General features: G+C 42.9%; 1 protein-coding gene across 1 annotated transcript in view; it reads right to left on the bottom strand.

Annotated features, from left to right (window-relative positions):
- Positions 1-19222, bottom strand: part of slc25a21 (solute carrier family 25 member 21) — a 330659-nt gene that overhangs the window by 79714 nt on the left and 231723 nt on the right. Inside the window, exon 3 of the mRNA XM_078407167.1 lies at positions 7118-7166. Within this exon, the coding sequence (XP_078263293.1) occupies positions 7118-7166 (49 nt within the window). The remainder of the gene's footprint in view (positions 1-7117; positions 7167-19222) is intronic.

The raw sequence follows: 19222 nt of genomic DNA, 5'->3' as shown, positions 1-19222 counted from the left end.
AAATAATGTAATTTACCAATATAACAGGTACCATTTGAAAATCATCTTTTTTATCTTTTCTTATTGTTTTTCTGAGAATATACTACATTTAGTTCCAATGAACTTTACCTGACACAACAAGCTGCATTCTGACAATCTATGTAAACACACAAACACATTGATTTTCAATCTTGCATTCTAACAATTCCAATTCTTTTCTGCCCCGAGTCTGACTCCAAAATTCACCCTCCGTGAATGTTTGCTGACTGATGTTACTTGTTGGTTCCACATCATCCTGGCCACGCTCTCTTTGCACCCCTACCACCAGAAAGATTGAATAGGAGTCCGAAAACCATGAGCAGCAATATTATCCTTATGTATTATGTTTATAGGCCTGTTATACTGTTGTAAGAAAGAATGTCATTGCTTTCCGATCCCATTATACGTTTCCTTTCCCCATCTTCTTCAGTAGACATCCCATTCACATGTTTGCAATTTTTTTTATTTTAACTTTCCAGGGAGTGTATGCAGCTGTCCTGATCCTTACTGGAAAAGACCTCCTCTACCTATTTACATTACATCTCAACTCCTTTAAGATGTTCCTTACAGCTGGTGACAGAATTTTAACCTCTTCTTGGAGAGTTTCTTGACATTGAGAATGACTTGTTTTGACCTGGTTCCATGGCTTCTAAAGTGCCTGATGGGACCAATGTGGGAGCTGCAGACTCTTCCACAAACGGGGAAGGATATGTCAGATGGAATGAGCTGGTAAAAACAGTTTGCAAGGTGTTGTACTCCTTCTGCTATTTTGCTATTTACACTGGATATTGTGTGCCCCTGATCATGGATTTCTCGAAATCTGTGGGTATTTTGCATTTTCTTTCAAGGAGGCTCTGAGAACATCTTTCAATATTTTGCTTCTGCCAGCTCATAACGTCATGCCATGACACAGCTGCAAAGAGAGTGTCTGCTTCAAGAATCTGGTCAGCTATTAGAATGATATGGTCAGCTCAATAGAGCTGACTGAATGTAATTAGATCCACAATGCCAGGAATGTGTCCTGCGGTTGGATGCTGATGGTGTTGTGCTTGGCCTTCCAGACGATTCTGCAGAGATAGCATTGGTGGTATCTGTCCAGTGCCCTAAGGAGCATATTGCATGTTCTCCAGGTCTCAGAAGCACACAGGAAGTCAGGGATCACTGCCATCCAGTGGACATTGAGATTTGTACAGGTTTGAGGTCTTGATCTTCAAACACCTTTTCCTCAATCAGCTAAAGGCTCTGCTGGTGTAATGAAGAAAATGATGAATTTCTTCAATAAAGGAATTCTTTACTCTTTCAGGAGTGCTTATCAATGCAGGGGAAGTGGTGCAGGCTTCTCTGAACTGTTGAAATTAGAAACAAGGAACTGCAGATGCTGGTTCCATGTTCTCCAGAGATGCTGTCTGACACACTAAGATACTCCAGCATTTTGTGTCTTATCTCTAAACTGTCATTGTCAGCAGGTGGTGATGTATACCAGGGGCAGGTTGATACAGAACCTTTGTTTTGCAGAAGTGCAAGACCCATCATCTTGAATGTTCCAGTGAACAAGATGACGAAGACCTCAAACTTAGTATTCAAATTACGCAAATGCAAGCATTGTTTGGGGACTGCAGCTTGGCTACGGAGGTTGGGGCAAAACCAGTTCTAAATTTGAGGCACTGAAAGTTGAATAGTTTTCCATTTGTGCATAGATTAATTCCATTCTAACAAAAAGCTTGATGAGGTAAGGAGCAGCATGTGGCAATAAAGAATGAAATATCAGGCCAATGAATTGAGATTACTTGAAATTCTCTCTGCATTGGGATTATTCTCTATTCAAAACACAGCATGGAGCATTTCCAAACGAGAAGCAATGGGTTTATTTGGTAAATATTCAGTCTCAGTTTTCTTGGCATCCCTTACGTCTTTTGTCTTCTACTTTGTATCTGTGCCTCCTGATGCTCAATCATTCGTGAATGGGAACACCCTCTCTATCTATTTTATCCAACACAGTGTGGTCATCTGGTGTTCTATCTGAGCTTCTCTCAGCCTTCTTTGCTCCAACAAGAAAAACCCAGGGTTCTCCAGCTTAACCCTCTTCCTAAATTGTGGTGACCAAAATTGAATGGAATTAGTTTCCATGAAGCCCAGAATTCTACATGACATTACAAGCTGGTCAATCAATATTTCCTGCCATTTTCAAAGATCTATTCACATACATGTATTTCTGCCACACTATCTATATTGTCTCTGCCTGTTTTTCTTTGCAAAATATTCAAATTATAGCAAAAATAGCTTGAAAATATTTAGAACATAGAATACTTTGACATTGGAAGGGTTGAGGTGAGACCATCGCATCTTTCACAGGAAGCAGGTAAAGACAGGGATTGTCATTTAGCTCTGAGTGGTCAGAAGTGGTGGAAAAGGGATCAAAGTATTAAACACACAAAAATCACAGAATGACCATATATGTTAGAAACAATGTATGTTTTTTTTATGTATGTAATAAATTTACCTCCGCAAAGATTTGTCTCAATCTCTATTTGGACACAAATTACAAGACAGATTTTTGTTTTAAAACATCTAATTTTAACTTTTTGGAAGGAAAAGGAAATATTCCTTTAGTTCAAAATCAAACCATTAGTTCACACTGGAAAGAGAAGCATTGCCATTTCTGGAATTTCCTTACAAATACCCAAATGCTCCACAGTTCAAAGGTCAAGCAAAGCAGCAGGGGTGATTCCTTTTGTATTTTATAGCTGTGGTGATGTTTGTAAGAGTTAAAACCATTTTCTATAACTTCATAGTTACGAGAGTCCTAATTAGAATCTTAAATATAATGATGGAGAAATAATGCAAATACACATTAAACATTTTCTTTTTTACACAACAAATAATATATCTGCAAAATATCTAATTGATAGAAGAGTTTTATTAATAGCATAACATTTTTGAATACTGCAGATATTACAGCATTCTGTAGAACAGAATAGTAACAGATTTAATAGCCTGCTTGGAGTTATAAAACATTACTTGTGCTATGAACAACATATAGTAGCAATTTTCCGGTTCTTCTGGTTTTACACAATCCAGCAGTATTTGGACATTGTATCATTAAATACATTTTTAGAGAACTAGTAATCAGAATTTTCTTTATTCAAAGCTATTGTTTGAAAAGTGCTTCCTCAATGCTCTTACAATGCTAAAATCTGACTTGTTTGTTCTAGAACCTGCAACCATCCTTTCCTATTTGCCGTAACATGCAGAAGTTGATTATCTGAACCTAAAATTACAACATATTAGACTTCTATTTGTAGTATTTGTACAAATGCCCCCCATAATGTGCGGCACAATGGCGCAGCTGATAAATTTGCTGCCTCACAGTGCCAGAGACGCGGGTTTGATCCTGACCTTGGTGCTGTCTGTGTGGAGTTTGCTCGTTCTCCCTGTGACTACGTAGGTTTCCTCCGGGTAATCTGGTTTCAGGTAATCTGGTTTCCTCCCACATCCCAAAAATGTGCGAGTTTGGCCGTTGTAAATTGCCCCCAGTATGTAGGAGGTGGATGAAAAAGTGGGACAATGTAGAATTAGTGTGAACTGGTGATCGATAGTCAGTGTAGGCTCACAGGATGAAGATCTTGCTTCCATGCTGTATCTTTCAATCAATTAAACCCTTTAAAACCTGACATTGTTCTTGAGTGAATCTTTACTCTGCCTTGCCTGAGATGAACAGCACAAAATTGAAGTCAAATCTGAATTGTTTGCTTTGTATATAATGTAATCAAAAACAATTTTGGATTGAGTTTTTAAACGACATGTAACGACCCTAAAACGTTACTTTTGGAGAAGGCACCACAAATCCCCTATTGATTTCATCTTGGACATTTGCAGTTATAAACAGTGAAGTAATCAACTTCCTCTTTAACCCCATCTCATCCAGATAAAAATCTTTATCTCTTTCAAAAGGAAATGACAGGACATTTGGCTACTTATACGAATCATTCAGTTCTTCAATTTAATTCACAAATACTTGGGTTTAAAAGTATTGCAAAGAATCTAGTAGACTGCAAACACCAAATATTCATTATGTACATAATATTCATTATGTAAATAAGAATGGTTGTCAACAGTCTTGCAGTCATAAAGAGCAATTTTAGGACGTAGGGGAAAGTTTCACTCTTCACAGTAGATCCAGTTGTGCCTTAGGCACTTCAGATAATGAACTGTTTGGGGATCAGCAAGGAATCACTTTTGTTTTTAAAAACGTTTGCGCACTTCCTTTCCAAGCCAAGTTAATTGTACACACAACAGTACAAACAATTGCACTCTCCCTCTATCCACTTTTTACGTGCATAAATGTTACTCTGAATCAACATGACATCAGTTGACATCCCCTGATGTGTCAATGGCCATAAATGCTGTCAGAAATACTGTGAATTCCACCAAGCAATGTGATGCCACATTTAGTTTATGTAGTTTTTATTAAACAAAGGAATAGAGTAATGAGGTAAACATTCTTACATTAGAATGTAAAACCTGAGAGCGTTCTCCTCAATTCAACAGTAGATGTATACCATCTTCAAATATTTTAAGGGACAGAGGCAAAGCACTACTTGCATGCTGAGTTACTACCCCTCATCAGTATTATGTCTCTGCTCTAGACTGACATAAGCTCCAGTAGATGAGCTGCCCTAGTGATTGACATGTATTTTATTATTAACTTTTTTAGTTACTTTAATGTTTTCTTTGTATCTAACAAACACGGGTTTATCGGGGGGAAAAAAAGTCAAATAAGCATCCTTGACTAAAGGGAGAAACAGCAAGGCATCCACAAAAAAATAATCAGCTACCTAATGTCTGGAACAAGCTAAGCTCTCTGTAATGTGATCCTTACATGAACCATAATCTCCTGTTTATTCCCCCTAATGAGGCAGGAGTTAAAACAGTTGACCTGATCAGATTCAGATGGCAGCCCTAAAGGAGTGAGCCCCCTGCTGTATCTTGGGCCCGACACCCTTTGTTACCTCCAAGTGAGCTGAGACCAGGCTGTGAACCATGTAAATAGGAGGTTTCCAGGTTAATGAAAAGCCATAACTTCGTCCCAGTGCTGCTGTGGAACACTCTTTGCTTGAGCCATAGAATCACATTCTTGCCACAATCAACCAATAAAGCTTAGCAAACGTGTTAGGTTTCCAGGGGAAACAAATGAGTTTGCTGAAAACAGATAGGAAAGTAAATATCTTGGATGAATTAAAATACTTAAGCTGGATATATTTCTTTCTAAAAAAAATGTATTTAGTTTAAGATTCAATGCAAACAAATTGACTGCATAAATGATTTGTAATCTCAAAGTTCACCATGATTTTTTTTCTGATTATTGATTTAGTTGCTTTTGCTAACTCTGAAATGGTGGTGCTTTTTGGAAATAATTATGCAAAACAAATTTGCTTGAATCTCTGAGCTTAATTTGCAGTGCAAATTAATCAACATTTTCACCATTGGTAACCGCCTTCATATTCTTCATTCATTTATAAATAGCGTAAAATTGCCAGAACCATATCCTTTTGAATCTGCTTTGAGGTAACCCAAATGTTGGACTGAAAGGAGCATGCAGTGGAAATGTAAAAATTGTCTTTCTGCATCAGTTAGTTTAGTTTAGTTTAGAGATACAGTGCGGAAACAGGCCCTTCGGCTGACCAGCAATCCCCGCACATTAACACTATCCTACACACACTAGGGACAATTTTTAAATTTACAAGCCAATCAACCTACGTCTTTGGAGTGTGGGAGGAAACCAAAGATCTTGGAGAAAACCCAAGCAGGTCGCAGGGAGAACATACAAAACCCCGTACAGATAGCATCCGTAGTCAGGATCGAACCTGGATTTCCGGTGCTACATTCGCTATAAGGCACCAACTCTACCGCTGCTCCACCATGCCGCATTCTCATCCACTCCCCACGCATTAAGGACAATTTACAGAGGTCAATTAACCTATAAACTTGTACATCGTTGGAATGTGGGAGAAACCGGAGCACCTGGAGGAAACCCACTTGGTCACAGTGAGAACATGAAAACACGACACAGAGAGCACCCGAGGTCAGGATCGAACTTGGGTCTCAGGCATTGTGGACCGCACTCTACCAGCTGTGCAATTATAAAATCTTTTTCAGCAATTCTGCAAAATTGTATCAATTCATAAACAGCAATCTCAATGTTTTCATATTTCAGTGTCTTTCATGCAACTACTATTTTATACTATTCAGTATGATCGGAGTAAAAATTATACGAATGAAGCTCTGCTCAAACATAAACTGAAATAGCCTGTAAACAGTAATCGATATCTATTTAAAGCAAGCCAAGAAGTTGGAATGAAATGAGTTAATATCCATGTGATGTTGCAGCATTTCAACTTATTGTCGAAATGGATTTAAATGGTTTAATGTATATGACGATGTGCAGCTAAGTTCCCATTTTGTTTTAAAACCTCTGATCGGAAAATGGGATGTAATTTAGTTCATACTTAACATAATCCATCAACAATCAAATCACAACCCCACTCGCGACACAATGTTGGCACTGATACGAAGGGAAATTTTGTTCTGATTAAAGACTGATGCTCGCACAACATGGTAGATCTAAATCACACACAGTTCCACATCACTTTGTGTCTAACCTTGGGTTTGTCTATGGGAATAGTTAAACAATATTTATGGCAGGACTTTGTCTTGGTAAGTTTTAAAGTTTGATGGAAAAATGTATCAGAATTTAGAAAGGGAACCACATTGCCAATGGACGTTTAGCACACTGTAAACTGTAAATCATGTAAACTGAAAGAACAAAAGCATACTAATTGTGTTGATGACGTCATTCCTGAGAAGATGTTGGTGGTATTATTGAAAGAAAACAGAGGCAAAGCAGTTCAAGAAAAACACAAATCTCGTGTTTTCTGACAAAACTAAAAAAAAAACATAAATTTTCCAACTGACTCCTTTACATACTAAAATTGGAACACCAATTATTCAGGCAAGTCCTGGCATTAAAAACCAGCAGCATGACAGCTTACACTCTTGATGCCTTCCAACAACAATAAAACTTGCTCAAGCAGAGTCTTACCTGGTTTTCACCACATCGAGGGGATGCATCAGGCAAATTTCCACAAGACCTAGATAGATGACATAGCAGAAAGAGCCAATAAATATTAGCACAAACAAAAGTTTATACTTCACTGCTTTTTATTGTGTGAAGGTCAAATATAAAAAATGAAGCACATTGAACCATTTTTGTTTAATTTATTCATCCATGAGATGTATATACTGTGGTCAATGCCAGCATTCATTGTCCATGCCTAAATGCCCCGAACTGAGGAGGCAGTTAAGAGTCAACCTTATAAGTGAGTCTGAAGTCCCAAATAGGCTTAACCAGGTATTTGTCTTTCTTTGAAAGACAACAGTGAACCAGATACATAGGTTAAACTAATAGATAATAGACAATAGACAATAGGTGCAGGAGGAGGCCATTCGGCCCTTCGAGCCAGCACCGCCGTTCAATGTGATCATTGCTGATCATTCTCAATCAGTAGCCCGTTCCTGCCTTCTCCCCATACCCCTGACTCCGCTATCCTTAAGAGGTCTATCCAGCTCTCTCTTGAATGCATAATTAACTAATAAATAAACTATTCTTAATACAGTCTACATTTTAAGATCGAAATGAACAACAATTATGTTGAACTGATTTGGAGATCAAATTTGGGACCATTTAAAACATTGTTTCTATTATAAGAACATTCGTATCAAGTATCAACAAGCCCCAATTACATATATAGAGTAACATTTTGACTCTGTGTGACCTCCTCTGAAATTAGAAATTCATTATTTTTGTGCAGCTACAATCCACACTCCTACTAACATCAAGGGCTACCACGATCCAATCAAATTTAGTATTTACATATTACTAAAACTCATCTTGTATATTTGTTTGATTGTTTGTACCCAAAATACAGCCAAAACGGTACTCGATTGAGCAACAATTTTAGGCCCACCCTACTCACCATTTGCCTGTGGTCTTGATTGATCAAGTTTTGTTACATTTTAAAGGCGATTAACTTAATAAACTTTAATAAATGCGCACCCCCCCCGCCGGGTGGACCGGTGCCCGTCCCAGCGCCCATCCCGGCCTGCCCCGCACCTAACCTTCCTCCCGTGGTGCATAGCGGTTGGCACAGGGTCAAAGAAGATGGCCGCCGGCAGGACGAACATGCCGCAGCGCTTTGCAGCCGCTCTCCTACTGCTGGCCGCCGTGATGGCCGCCCGGGGCCGGGATGAGTGGTTCCCTCTCCCTTTTCCTCTCCCCCCTTGCCCGCCCCCTGCCCCCAGTCCACGGGTCGTCAGTTGGGGGAGGGTTGCCAGGTCCATAGGAGAGGTTTGGATGGAGGGTTACCGGGCCCGCAGGAGAGGTTTGGACCCAACGGGCGTTGCCGGGCCCGCAGGAGAGGTTTGGACCCAATGGGTCCACGCCTGTCTAGTTGTTTTATAAAACTATTTTATATTTGCCTATTTTGGACCTGAATGCTAAATGTCTAATCTTGTGATTTCATGTATTAGCATGCTTGGAATTGATTCAGGTGTTATTATGCAATTTTTACAAATCAACAATTAGCATACTTATAGCGTGCTTATTGTGGAATAGAATATCATCAAATGCTTCACTGGTCGACAAGAGAGACAAGAGAGAAATGGACATTTTAGTTTTGAAGGCGAGATTAGTTGAGAGAATCAAAATTGTTTCAGATAGGTCAGGAAATACTGAGCAACAGCTGAACGCGATAGATAATTTAAAAGGCACGGTAGCGCAGCGGTAGAGTTGCTGCTTTACAGCGAATGCAGCGCCGGAGACTCAGGTTCGATCCTGACTACGGGTGCTGCACTGTAAGGAGTTTGTACGTTCTCCCCGTGACCTGCGTGGGTTTTCTCCGAGATCTTCGGTTTCCTCCCACACTCCAAAGACGTACAGGTATGTAGGTTAATTGGCTGGGTAAATGTAAAAATTGTCCCTAGTGGGTGTAGGATAGTGTTAATGTACGGGGATCGTTGGGCGGCACGGACTTGGTGGGCCGAAAGGGCCTGTTTCCGGCTGTATGTATATGATATGATATGAAAACATAACTGCAATTCTGAAAACCTGTGATCCAGGCTAATCAAATAGTTCAATCATTATTTTACTGTCACATGTAACTAAATAGAGTGAAATGCTTTGCTTTGCAGACTATCCAATAAAATCATACTATATATAAGCGCAATCATACTTAAATAAAAGAGTGCAATGATTGGAGTGTTAAAAAATATTAGATTTCGTCTGAGGCAGCACAAAAAGAGTCGTCGTATTTCTGGCACCACGTACTTTTCAAGTATTGTTCTTAAAAATAATGAGTATTATCCTGGCCTGAAAGGCCTTTTGCACTGGCAGAGGCACTGAGTCAATGATGTAGGGGTCAGCCTGGGATGGACAGGCTGTTGGTTTCCCTTCAACTGCCGCTCCGTACAGCTGCTGCAAGCCACGTCAGACTTCTGAGGAGCCTCCGACAATATTACAGTAGGCATACAAACTAATCCAGTGCACACACAAACAACACTGGCATCTCCACTGTAACCTGTGCTCAAAGGTAGGACAAATTCAATCAGGCCAGATACTGTGGTGTGTTCCATCCTTCAGTCATCAGCAAAGTGATGGAGAGGGTCACACTAAATCCAAGAGACACTTGCTTTCCAATGCTCGAATCATGTATGTTAGATATGCACAGTTTCAGACTTCATTACCATCTCCAGCCTAACAGAAACTAAACAGCTGAAATGCTGAGGGAATTGGCATGCACATTAAAAACAATATTTATGTGGCAACGAGAAAGTTAAATAAAAATATAGTCAATAAGAATATTTGGGTGACTGTGGCATAGCTGATAGAGCTGCTGCATCACAGACCCAGGTTCAAGCCTGACCTTGGGTGCTGCCTGTTGTGAGTATGCACATTCTCCCTGTGACCTTGTGGGTTTCCTCCGAGTGCTCCAGTTTCTTTCCACATCCCAAAATGTGCGGGTTTGTCGGGTAATTGGTCTGTAAATTGCCCCTAAATTTTTAGCCCAACTATTTTTCTGCAGGGATGTTCAGGACAGTTATCTTCAGCTGCTCCAGTGGGGGGAAGGAATTGTCGACATTTTGGGTCAAAACCCTGCATCATTTGTCTCTCCCCCCCCTTGCTGCTCGATTCCAGAGGATCATTTGTTGCTCAGGATTCCAATTTCTGCAGTCTCTTGCATCTATATTCATATTTAATATTTGTTTATCATACGGAATGAGGCCATTCTCAGAGATCCCTCATCAATCCCATCACCCTGTTTATTTCCATGTAACGCATTCTTAAATAAGCAACTGTGAGCCATATGGTGTAGAGATCCTTTGGTCAACTCCGTCCATAAGCAACTATCTGGCACATATCTACACATCTCAAATTTCCTCATGCATCTCCATCAACTCCATTCACACCCAGATAGCTCCCAGCCTAATCCTGATTCACTTCCTACCAAAGCACACCAGGAGCAATTCACAGTGACCAGGAACCGAGTGAACCAGTGTGTCTTGGCAAAGGTACATGCTTCAATCAACATCAATGGTGCCAAAGTGGAAATAGAGCATCAAGTTCCTTGGTGTTAATATTCCCAATGATCTGTCGTGGAGCAACCACATTGATGTGATAGCCAAGAAGGCACACCAATGCCTCTACTTCCTGAGGAGATTGAGGAAATTCAGCATGTCTCCAGTGACTTCTACAAATGTATCATAGAAAGCATACAGTCAGGTTGCATCACAACATGGTTTGGGAACAGCTCTGCCCAACACTGCAGGAAATTGCAGAGGTATATATCTACCTCAGTCCATCACACAGACCGGACTTCCCACCATTGACTCCATCTATATTTTATGCTGCCTCAGAAAAGCATAACATAATCAAATACTTGTTCCAGCTTGTTCTTTCCTTGTCCTCTCTGCTCCTGTCTGGCAAAGGGTACAAAGGCTTGAAACTGCACATAACAAGACGCATGAAAATGTTCTTCCCCTCTCTTAACAGGCTTCTGAACAAACCTTCCACAAGTTAAAATACTGTCCGATTCACCTCTAACCCATAAGAGCATGTTGGACTATATTTATGGAACTGCTGAGCTAGCATGAACTACAATGCTGTGAACTATATTCCACCTGGACTATCTCTGACATCTCCCTCCCGTTTCTGGACCTCACCATCTCCATCACAGGAGAAAAATTAGTGACGGACATTTATTACAAGCCCACCGACTCGCACAGCTATCTGGACTACACTTCTTCCCACCCGGTCCCCTGCAAAAAGTCTATCCCCTACTCCCAATTCCTCCGTCTACGCCGCATCTGTGCCCGGGATGAGGTGTTTCAGACTAGGGCTTCCGAGATGTCCTCGTTTTTCAGAAAACGGGGCTTCCCCTCCTCCATTATAGATGAGGCTCTCACTAGGGTCTCTTCTACATCCCGCAGCTCCGCTCTTGCTCCCCATCCCCCCACTCGCAACAAGGACAGGATCCCCCTCGTTCTCACCTTCCACCCCACCAGCCAGCGGATCCAACATATCATCCACCAACATTTCCGTCACCTACAACAGGACCCCACCACTGGCCATATCTTCCCATCCCCTCCCCTCTCTGCATTCCGCAGAGACCGTTCCCTCCGCAACTCCCTGGTCCACTCGTCCCTTCCTACCCAAACCACCCTAACCCCGGGCACTTTCCCTTGCAACCGCACGAGATGCAACACCTGTCCCTTTACCTCCCCCCTCAACTCCATCAAAGGACCCAAACATTCTTTCCAGGTGAGACAGAGGTTCACCTGCACCTCCTCCAACCTCATCTATTGCATCCGCTGCTCTAGATGTCAACTCATCTATATCGGCGAAACCAAGCGCAGGCTCGGCGATCGCTTCGCTGAACACCTGCGCTCGGTCCGCATTAACGCCACTGATCTCCCGGTGGCCCAGCACTTCAACTCCCCCTCCCATTCCCAGTCTGACCTCTCTGTCATGGGCCTCCTCCAGTGCCATAGTGAGGCCCGCCGGAAATTGGAGGAGCAGCACCTCATATTTCGCCTGGGCAGTTTGCGGCCCGGTGGTATGAACGTCGACTTCTCCAACTTCAGATAGCTCCTCTGTCCCTCCCTTCCCCTCCTCCTTCCCAGATCTCCCTCTATCTTCCTGTCTCCACCTATATCCTTCCTTTGTCCCACCCCCGACATCAGTCTGAAGAAGGGTCTCGACCCGAAACGTCACCCATTCCTTCTCTCCCGAGATGCTGCCTGACCTGCTGAGTTACTCCAGCATTTTGTGAATAAATCGATTTGTACCAGCATCTGCAGTTATTTTCTTATATTCCACACTTTATATCTTTCCCATTGCTCTCTCTATTGTACTTGTTTGACTTGATTATATTAATGTATGACATATCTGATCTGTTAGGATCGTACAAAAAACAAAGTTTCTCACTGTCGTGCAGTATATGTGACAATAATAAACAAACCTAAACCTTTGACATGTGGAAGAGCATCCAGGGGAAACCTGATAGTCAGTACAGATGTGGAGGGTCGAAAGGCCTTTTCCCAGGCTATTTGACACTATAATTCCAGGATCTTTTGAGTTAAGTGAGGAGTGAAGTCAGGAGAGCAAAGGTGGGAAGAAAAGGGTGTTAGAAGAATTGGAGAGAGGATCAGAAAAGGCAATGTTCCAGCAGGGGCGATTGGAGAGTGAATACAGAATCAGAGGCCGAGGCAGGGGAGGGAATGAAGACTAGACAGAGGTGGGCCAAGATATCAGAAAGGATGAAGGTGACTGTGTGTTACGGTGGTGACAGGACTGTGTATCCATGCAGGGGAAAGGGGATGAAGAGGGAGACAAAGTATCATAAGGAGTGTCAGGGGAATGGAGAGGGGAGAGAACTGATGATCAAAGGACAGAGAGCAAATTAGTTGAGGAGAAAGGGTAGAGAATCATTGGAAGGTCCTAAGGACAGCGGACTAAAGGGGGGAATGGAGTATCAGAGTTGGTGATTATAGATCTGCTTTGCCGTCTGACAACACATCAGCACTAACAACACTTATAGCTAGATTCCTTAAATTGTACGCCTCAACCATCATACCCACTCCCGACATCCTGATTTGTGTCTGAACAATGTCATTGTATGGTTTATAAATAGTCTCCCTCTCATTAATTATCTATATATAGATGTGCTTTTTGTTGTCTACTGCCGGACCCTGACGTGAGAGGACGCTGGCGCTGTTTGTTCGCCGCTTCTCCGTCAGGATAGTTTGTCTGTTTGTTTTTATGTTATGACTGTTTTTGTAAAGCGCTTTGAGCACCTGGTAAAGCACTATATAAAATAAATGCTTATTATTATTATTATTATTATTATTATTACATATTACTAAAACTCTCATCTTTGTTTGTTTGTTTGATTGTTTATACCCGAAATACAGCCAAAACGGTACATGATAGTGGGACAATTTTAGGCCCACCTTCCTCACCATTGTCCTGCGGTTCAAATGGTTGTTATATTTTTAAAGTTATTCACTTTTTAAACTTTAATAAATCACTTTTTAAACTTTAACAAAACACTTCTCCACTTTCCCTGCCCGTTAGCTGCATCTGCGCAGTAATACCTCCGTGTTCGACATCACAATGGGAACCTAACGGGTCCGCGCCTGCGCAGTTGGGGTCCGTTGATCTAATACTAACGTGTTAATTTTGCGTCACAATGGTAAGATGGTAGCCGGATCCGCATGTGCGCAGATGGGGGAGGGTTGCCGCTTGGAGGGGGGCGGAACCCGCCCGAGTGACGGGAGTGGCGGCCAATGAAAGGGCGGGGGGGGTGAAAAGAGCTCTCCTGCTGCTGGCCGCCGCGATGGCCGCCTGGGGCTGGGGAGAGTGGCTCCCTCTCCTCTTTCCTCTCCCCTTTCCTCTCCCCCTCGCCCGCCCCCGGCCTCGGGGGAGTTTTAAGGGGTGTTGAGGGGGGGTGGAGTGGGTGAGGGGGGATGGAGTGGACGTGGGGGGGGGGGGGTGGGGAAGGGGAGTGGGGGAGAGTGGGGGAGGGGAGGATGCTACACCAATGCAGGAGAGGTTTGGACCCAACTGATCCACAGCAGCCAGTTTCTTTTAAATTTGTCATTTTATATATGCAACGATTAAAATATATACAACCAATAATTTTTGTCTCACTAGTGTACAACCTACATTTTCTTTACAAATCTCCTACTCGATGTCCTTGAAATAGTGCCACCATCTCCATCTCTGGGATCTCATATACGCAAACAGTGACCTGACTGGATATCAAAGAATCTACCATTGGCCTGGTACTCCCAAGTATGATAGCATACAACATGACCAAAAAATAAGGTGCAAAAATCCAGGTAATACTGAAGAAGTGCAGCATTGTCGCAGTGTCGATATCTCAATATTTCAAAACTCATGAAAGCATTTGTCGAATATTAGTGAGACAATAACAGAATTTTGCAAATCTATTCATTCTGAGTATTTACAACTTGAAACAAAATAGAGAGAAATTACTCATATTGTTTTCAGAATTACACTTTTGATGAATATTAAAGGGTAATATATTTTTCTTTCTTTGCCTATGGTGCTCATTCTGAAAATGTATTGTTTTACATAGAATCACAACCCTAAAATTATTAAATTGCCAATTGGACTTGTACGGGGGTGTCAGAGGTTATGGGGAGAAGGCAGGAGAATAGAGTTAGGAGGGAGAGATAGATCAGCCGTGATTGAATGGCAGAGTAGACTTCATGGGCCAAATGGCCTAATTCTGCTCCTATTACTTATAATCTCATGATCTTGAGGACTGTTCAAGTTATTGAAGCCTAAATGTAGTTACTGGAGTGAAAGACATGTAATTCAGTAGAACAGAAAACTCTATGCACATGATAGAGACTGTAATTAGGATAAGTTTTGCACTTTTCAGCTGCTTCAATGCCATCAGATCTATGATATATTACCCAGAGAGTGCAACTTTTTGAGAGTTACTTGACTGGAAGACATATATATACGCATGCAACTCCATCACCACCGAAAGAAATATGCAGAGCAGGCAGATCCTAATATCAATCGGTGTGTAACCACATCAACCTGCACTCCTTAGTGGTACTATCTATCAAATCTGGTAAGTTGCTGGTTGATTTCATCTGGTATAATTCTGTAAAGCTTCAGTGATTTATATAGTTGTTTCACACTCCAAAGGTCAACAGGAAGTGTCATGATAATAAATTAAAGTCTGCATTCTGACTTTAAGGATGCCTCACAAACTAGTGTCCTCCAGACATGGGTGAATTGTAATCCTTCCCATTTAAACACGTTATGACTGGAAGAATAACAGAACAAATGGTTGAATAAAAGAAAAGTGAGAAAAGGATTTACAATAATAATAATAATAATAATGCATTACATTTATATAGCGCTTTTCAAACTCTCAAAGACGCTTTACAGGGATTTCTAGAACATAGAGAAGAAAATAAATAGATAAATAAGTAAACGAACAAAAAAAGGAGACAGAAGGTGAGGTGACGGTCAGTGGTTGAAGGCAGTGCTGAACAGGTGAGACTTCAGTGATGTTTTGAATGTGGTGAATCACATGTGAAATACAGCCAAGATGCCAAGAGCAATTGTCCTGAATGAATCTAAGTAAGGAATAATCTGTAATATGCCCGTAGTTCATTAAGTGTGCCTTTCTAATTGATATCTTCTACCTGTTGCAGTTACATCCGTCACCTCATCACAGGATAGGGACAAATTGCTATTAGCTACAGAGCTGACTGCAGAGTGCTATAAGCAGAGAGCAGTTTAGAGTCATAGAGTCATACAGCATGGAACAGGCCCTTCAGCGCAACTTGTCCATGTCGACCAAAATGCCTTTTTATCTAGACCCACGTTTGCGATTGGCCCATATCCCTCTAAACCTTTCCTGGCCAGGTACCTGTCCACATACTTTTAAATGTTGAAACAGGAACTGCAGATTCTGGTTTACAAGAAAAATGTATGAGGAGGTGTCCAAGAGGTGTTTCCAATCTCATCACCTCTGGCCATCTCCCCTCCACAGGCTCCAACCTTATCGTTCCCCAGCCCCGCACTGCTGCTCCAATCTCCTTCCCAAAATCCACAAACAGGACTGTCCTAGCAGACTCATTGTTTCTGTCTGTTCTGCCCCACAGAACTCATCTCTAAATATCTTAATTACATCCTATCCTCCCTTGTCCTGTCCCTTCTGACCTACAACCAAGACACCTCACATAACCCTCAACTCTTCAATAATTTTCAATTTCTAGGCCCTTATTACCTCATGTTTACCATGGTCCGGTCCCTTTATACCTCCATCCCCCTCCATGGAGGTCTCAAGGACCTCCGGTTCTTCCTTGAACAGGGACACAATCAATTTCCCTCTACTAACATTTTCTTCTGCCTGGCAGATTTTGTCCTCAACCTCAACAATTCTCCTTTGACTCTGCTCACTTTCTCCAACTTCTAGGTGTGCCAAGGGCACTCGCAAAGGCCCCAGTTATGCCTGCCATTTTGTCAGTTACATCGAACAGTCCTGGTTCCAAATGTACACTGGCACCATCCCCCAACTGTTTGTTCTCTACAATGACAAATGCATTAGGGCTGCCTCCTGCACCCTCAAATTCACTTGAACTATCTCTGACACCTCTTTCCCATTTCTTAATCTCTCTGTCTCCATCATAAGGGACAGTCCATCGGCTGACATCTACTACAAACCTACCACTCTGGACTACAGTCTTATCTGGACTACATTCCTCCCATCTTGCCTCATGCAAAAAACACTATCCCCTACTGTCAATTTCTCTGTCTCCACTGTATCTGCTCCGAAGATGAGGCTTTCCATTCTAGGACATACGAGATGTTTTTTTTCTTTAATAAACATGGTTTTCCCTCTGCTGTCAAAGGTAGATCCCTCACCCACGTTTCCTCTGTGTCATGTAGTTTTGCTCTTGCTCCCTCTCACCCCAGATGGAACAAACACAGAGCTCCCCTGGTCCTCACCTTTCACCCCACCATCCAACCCATCATCCTCTGACCTTTTCTCATACCCACCCCTTTCCGCCATCCACTGTGACTGCTCCCTCCGCATCTCCTTGGTTCACTCATTCCTTCCCATTCAACTACCCTCTCCCCAAGTACTTTCCCCTGCAATAGCAGGAGATGCAACAGCTGTATCCATATCTCCTCCCCCACCTCCATCCAGGGATCCCAGCAGTCCTTCCAGGTCAGAGAGAGATTCACATGCATCTCTTCTAATCTCATCCACTGCAGCTAGTGTTCCTGATGTGGGTTCTTGTACGTCGGGCAGGGCCAAGCACAAACACGGCGACCGTTTCGCCGAACACTTGCACTCGGTCTGCCAAAGCCTTCAAGCTCTGCCAGTCGCTAATCATTTTAACCTCTTCACATTCTCATACTGATTTTTCTATCCTGGGCTCCCATCTCCTCTGTACCCACCTGGACTCGGACCTATTCCTACCAAAACCCTCTGTACACCTCCTTTAAACTTTTCCCCTTTCACCATAAAGCTCTGCCCTCTAGTCTTTGACATTTCCACTCTGGGGAAAAAAAGCTCTAACTGCTATGCAAATATGCCTTATGCACCTGGAGCATAAGTAATTCAATCATTGTACTCTTTGGGTGCATCTTCAGTTAAATTGTTCCATGTCTACAAAAACAACACTACATGCTTGACATTCATAGAACTAAAGCCCTGCACCTGTACTACTTGAAATGAAAAAACAGTGAGCATGCAACTTTGTTTGACAGAAAGACTAACAGAATTAATTGTCGGCCATAGTAAATGAACATTGAAGCTGCAATTATTTGGTGCTATTATGAGCATTTCTATGAAGCCTTCAACACATAAAGTGGATATTTTGGTGACACTTTCGCTGGGCATCCAGAACAACCAGGAGGAGAAGAAAGGCAGAAGGTCAGACCAATGGTCCTACCTTAACTTGCAGTGAAATTGTGAATGGATGAAAGATTTCTAGAAGCATCGTGATAAATGGAGTTGAGCATAATGATGCACAATGGTCATTTACGATACACATTCAGAAAAATAATTCTGGATTGACATGTAGAGTCACCCCTGGTCCAGTCACCCCTGCTGCAGCCCCCCTTGTCTGCACGTCCAGTACACTGCCCCGCCTCCCCTCCCACAGCACTTGGGTTACAGTCACCACCCACTGCTTCAGCTTCTCCTGCCCCAACCCCACCAACCCCACCTCCTCCCCCCACACCATCCCCCCCCCCCACCCCTTCCTCCTCTCACACCCTTGAGCACCCAGCCCCTGTGTTCCAATCTGTCTTTCTCCACAGACCAGGTGAGAAATGAGCTCAGGAAGATCAATGCGAGGAAGGCGGCTGGTCCGGATGGCATCAGCTCGAGGCTCCACAAGTCCTGTGCAGACCAGCTGTGCGGAATAGTGGAGCATGTCTTCAATCTGAGCCTGAAACTGGGGAGAGTTCCACAGCTGTGGAAAACATCCTGCGTGGTACCGGTACCAAAGACACCGCACCTGAAGGAACTCAACAGCTCCAGGCCAGTGGCACTGACATCACACCTGATGAAGTCACTGGAGTGTCTGATCTGCACCCATCTCCGCCCCCTGGTGAGACCATCAATGGATCCGCTGCAGTTCGCCTCCCAGACTCGCATCGGGGTGGAGGACGCCATCATCTACCTTCGGAACAGAGCTCTTTCACACCTGGAGAAGCCGGATAGCACTGTGAGAATCATGTTTTTTGATTTCTCCAGTGCATTCAACATCATCCAGCCGGGGCTTCTGGGGGGCAAGCTGGAGCGCACAGGAGTGGATCACCACCTCACAGCCTGGATTCTGGACTACCTCATCAACCGACCACAGTATGTGTGGACAAAGGACCTGGTCTCGGACAGGGTGGTCTGCAGTACTGGGGTTCCGCAGGGAACAGTGCTAGCTCCATTCTTGTTCACCCTGTACACTGCGGACTTCAGGCACAGCTCCGGAGACTCCTATCTACAGAAGTTCTCTGACGACTCTGCCATCGTCGGCCTCATCACAGGCGCCGATGACAGGGCTTACAGAGAACTGATCAAGGAGTTTG

This window comes from Rhinoraja longicauda, chromosome 10 (genome assembly GCF_053455715.1).
Source record: "Rhinoraja longicauda isolate Sanriku21f chromosome 10, sRhiLon1.1, whole genome shotgun sequence".
Taxonomy (NCBI): Eukaryota; Metazoa; Chordata; class Chondrichthyes; order Rajiformes; family Arhynchobatidae; genus Rhinoraja; species Rhinoraja longicauda.
The sequence above is the reverse complement of the archived record's forward strand: the minus strand, read 5'-3'. Positions and strand labels throughout refer to the sequence as shown.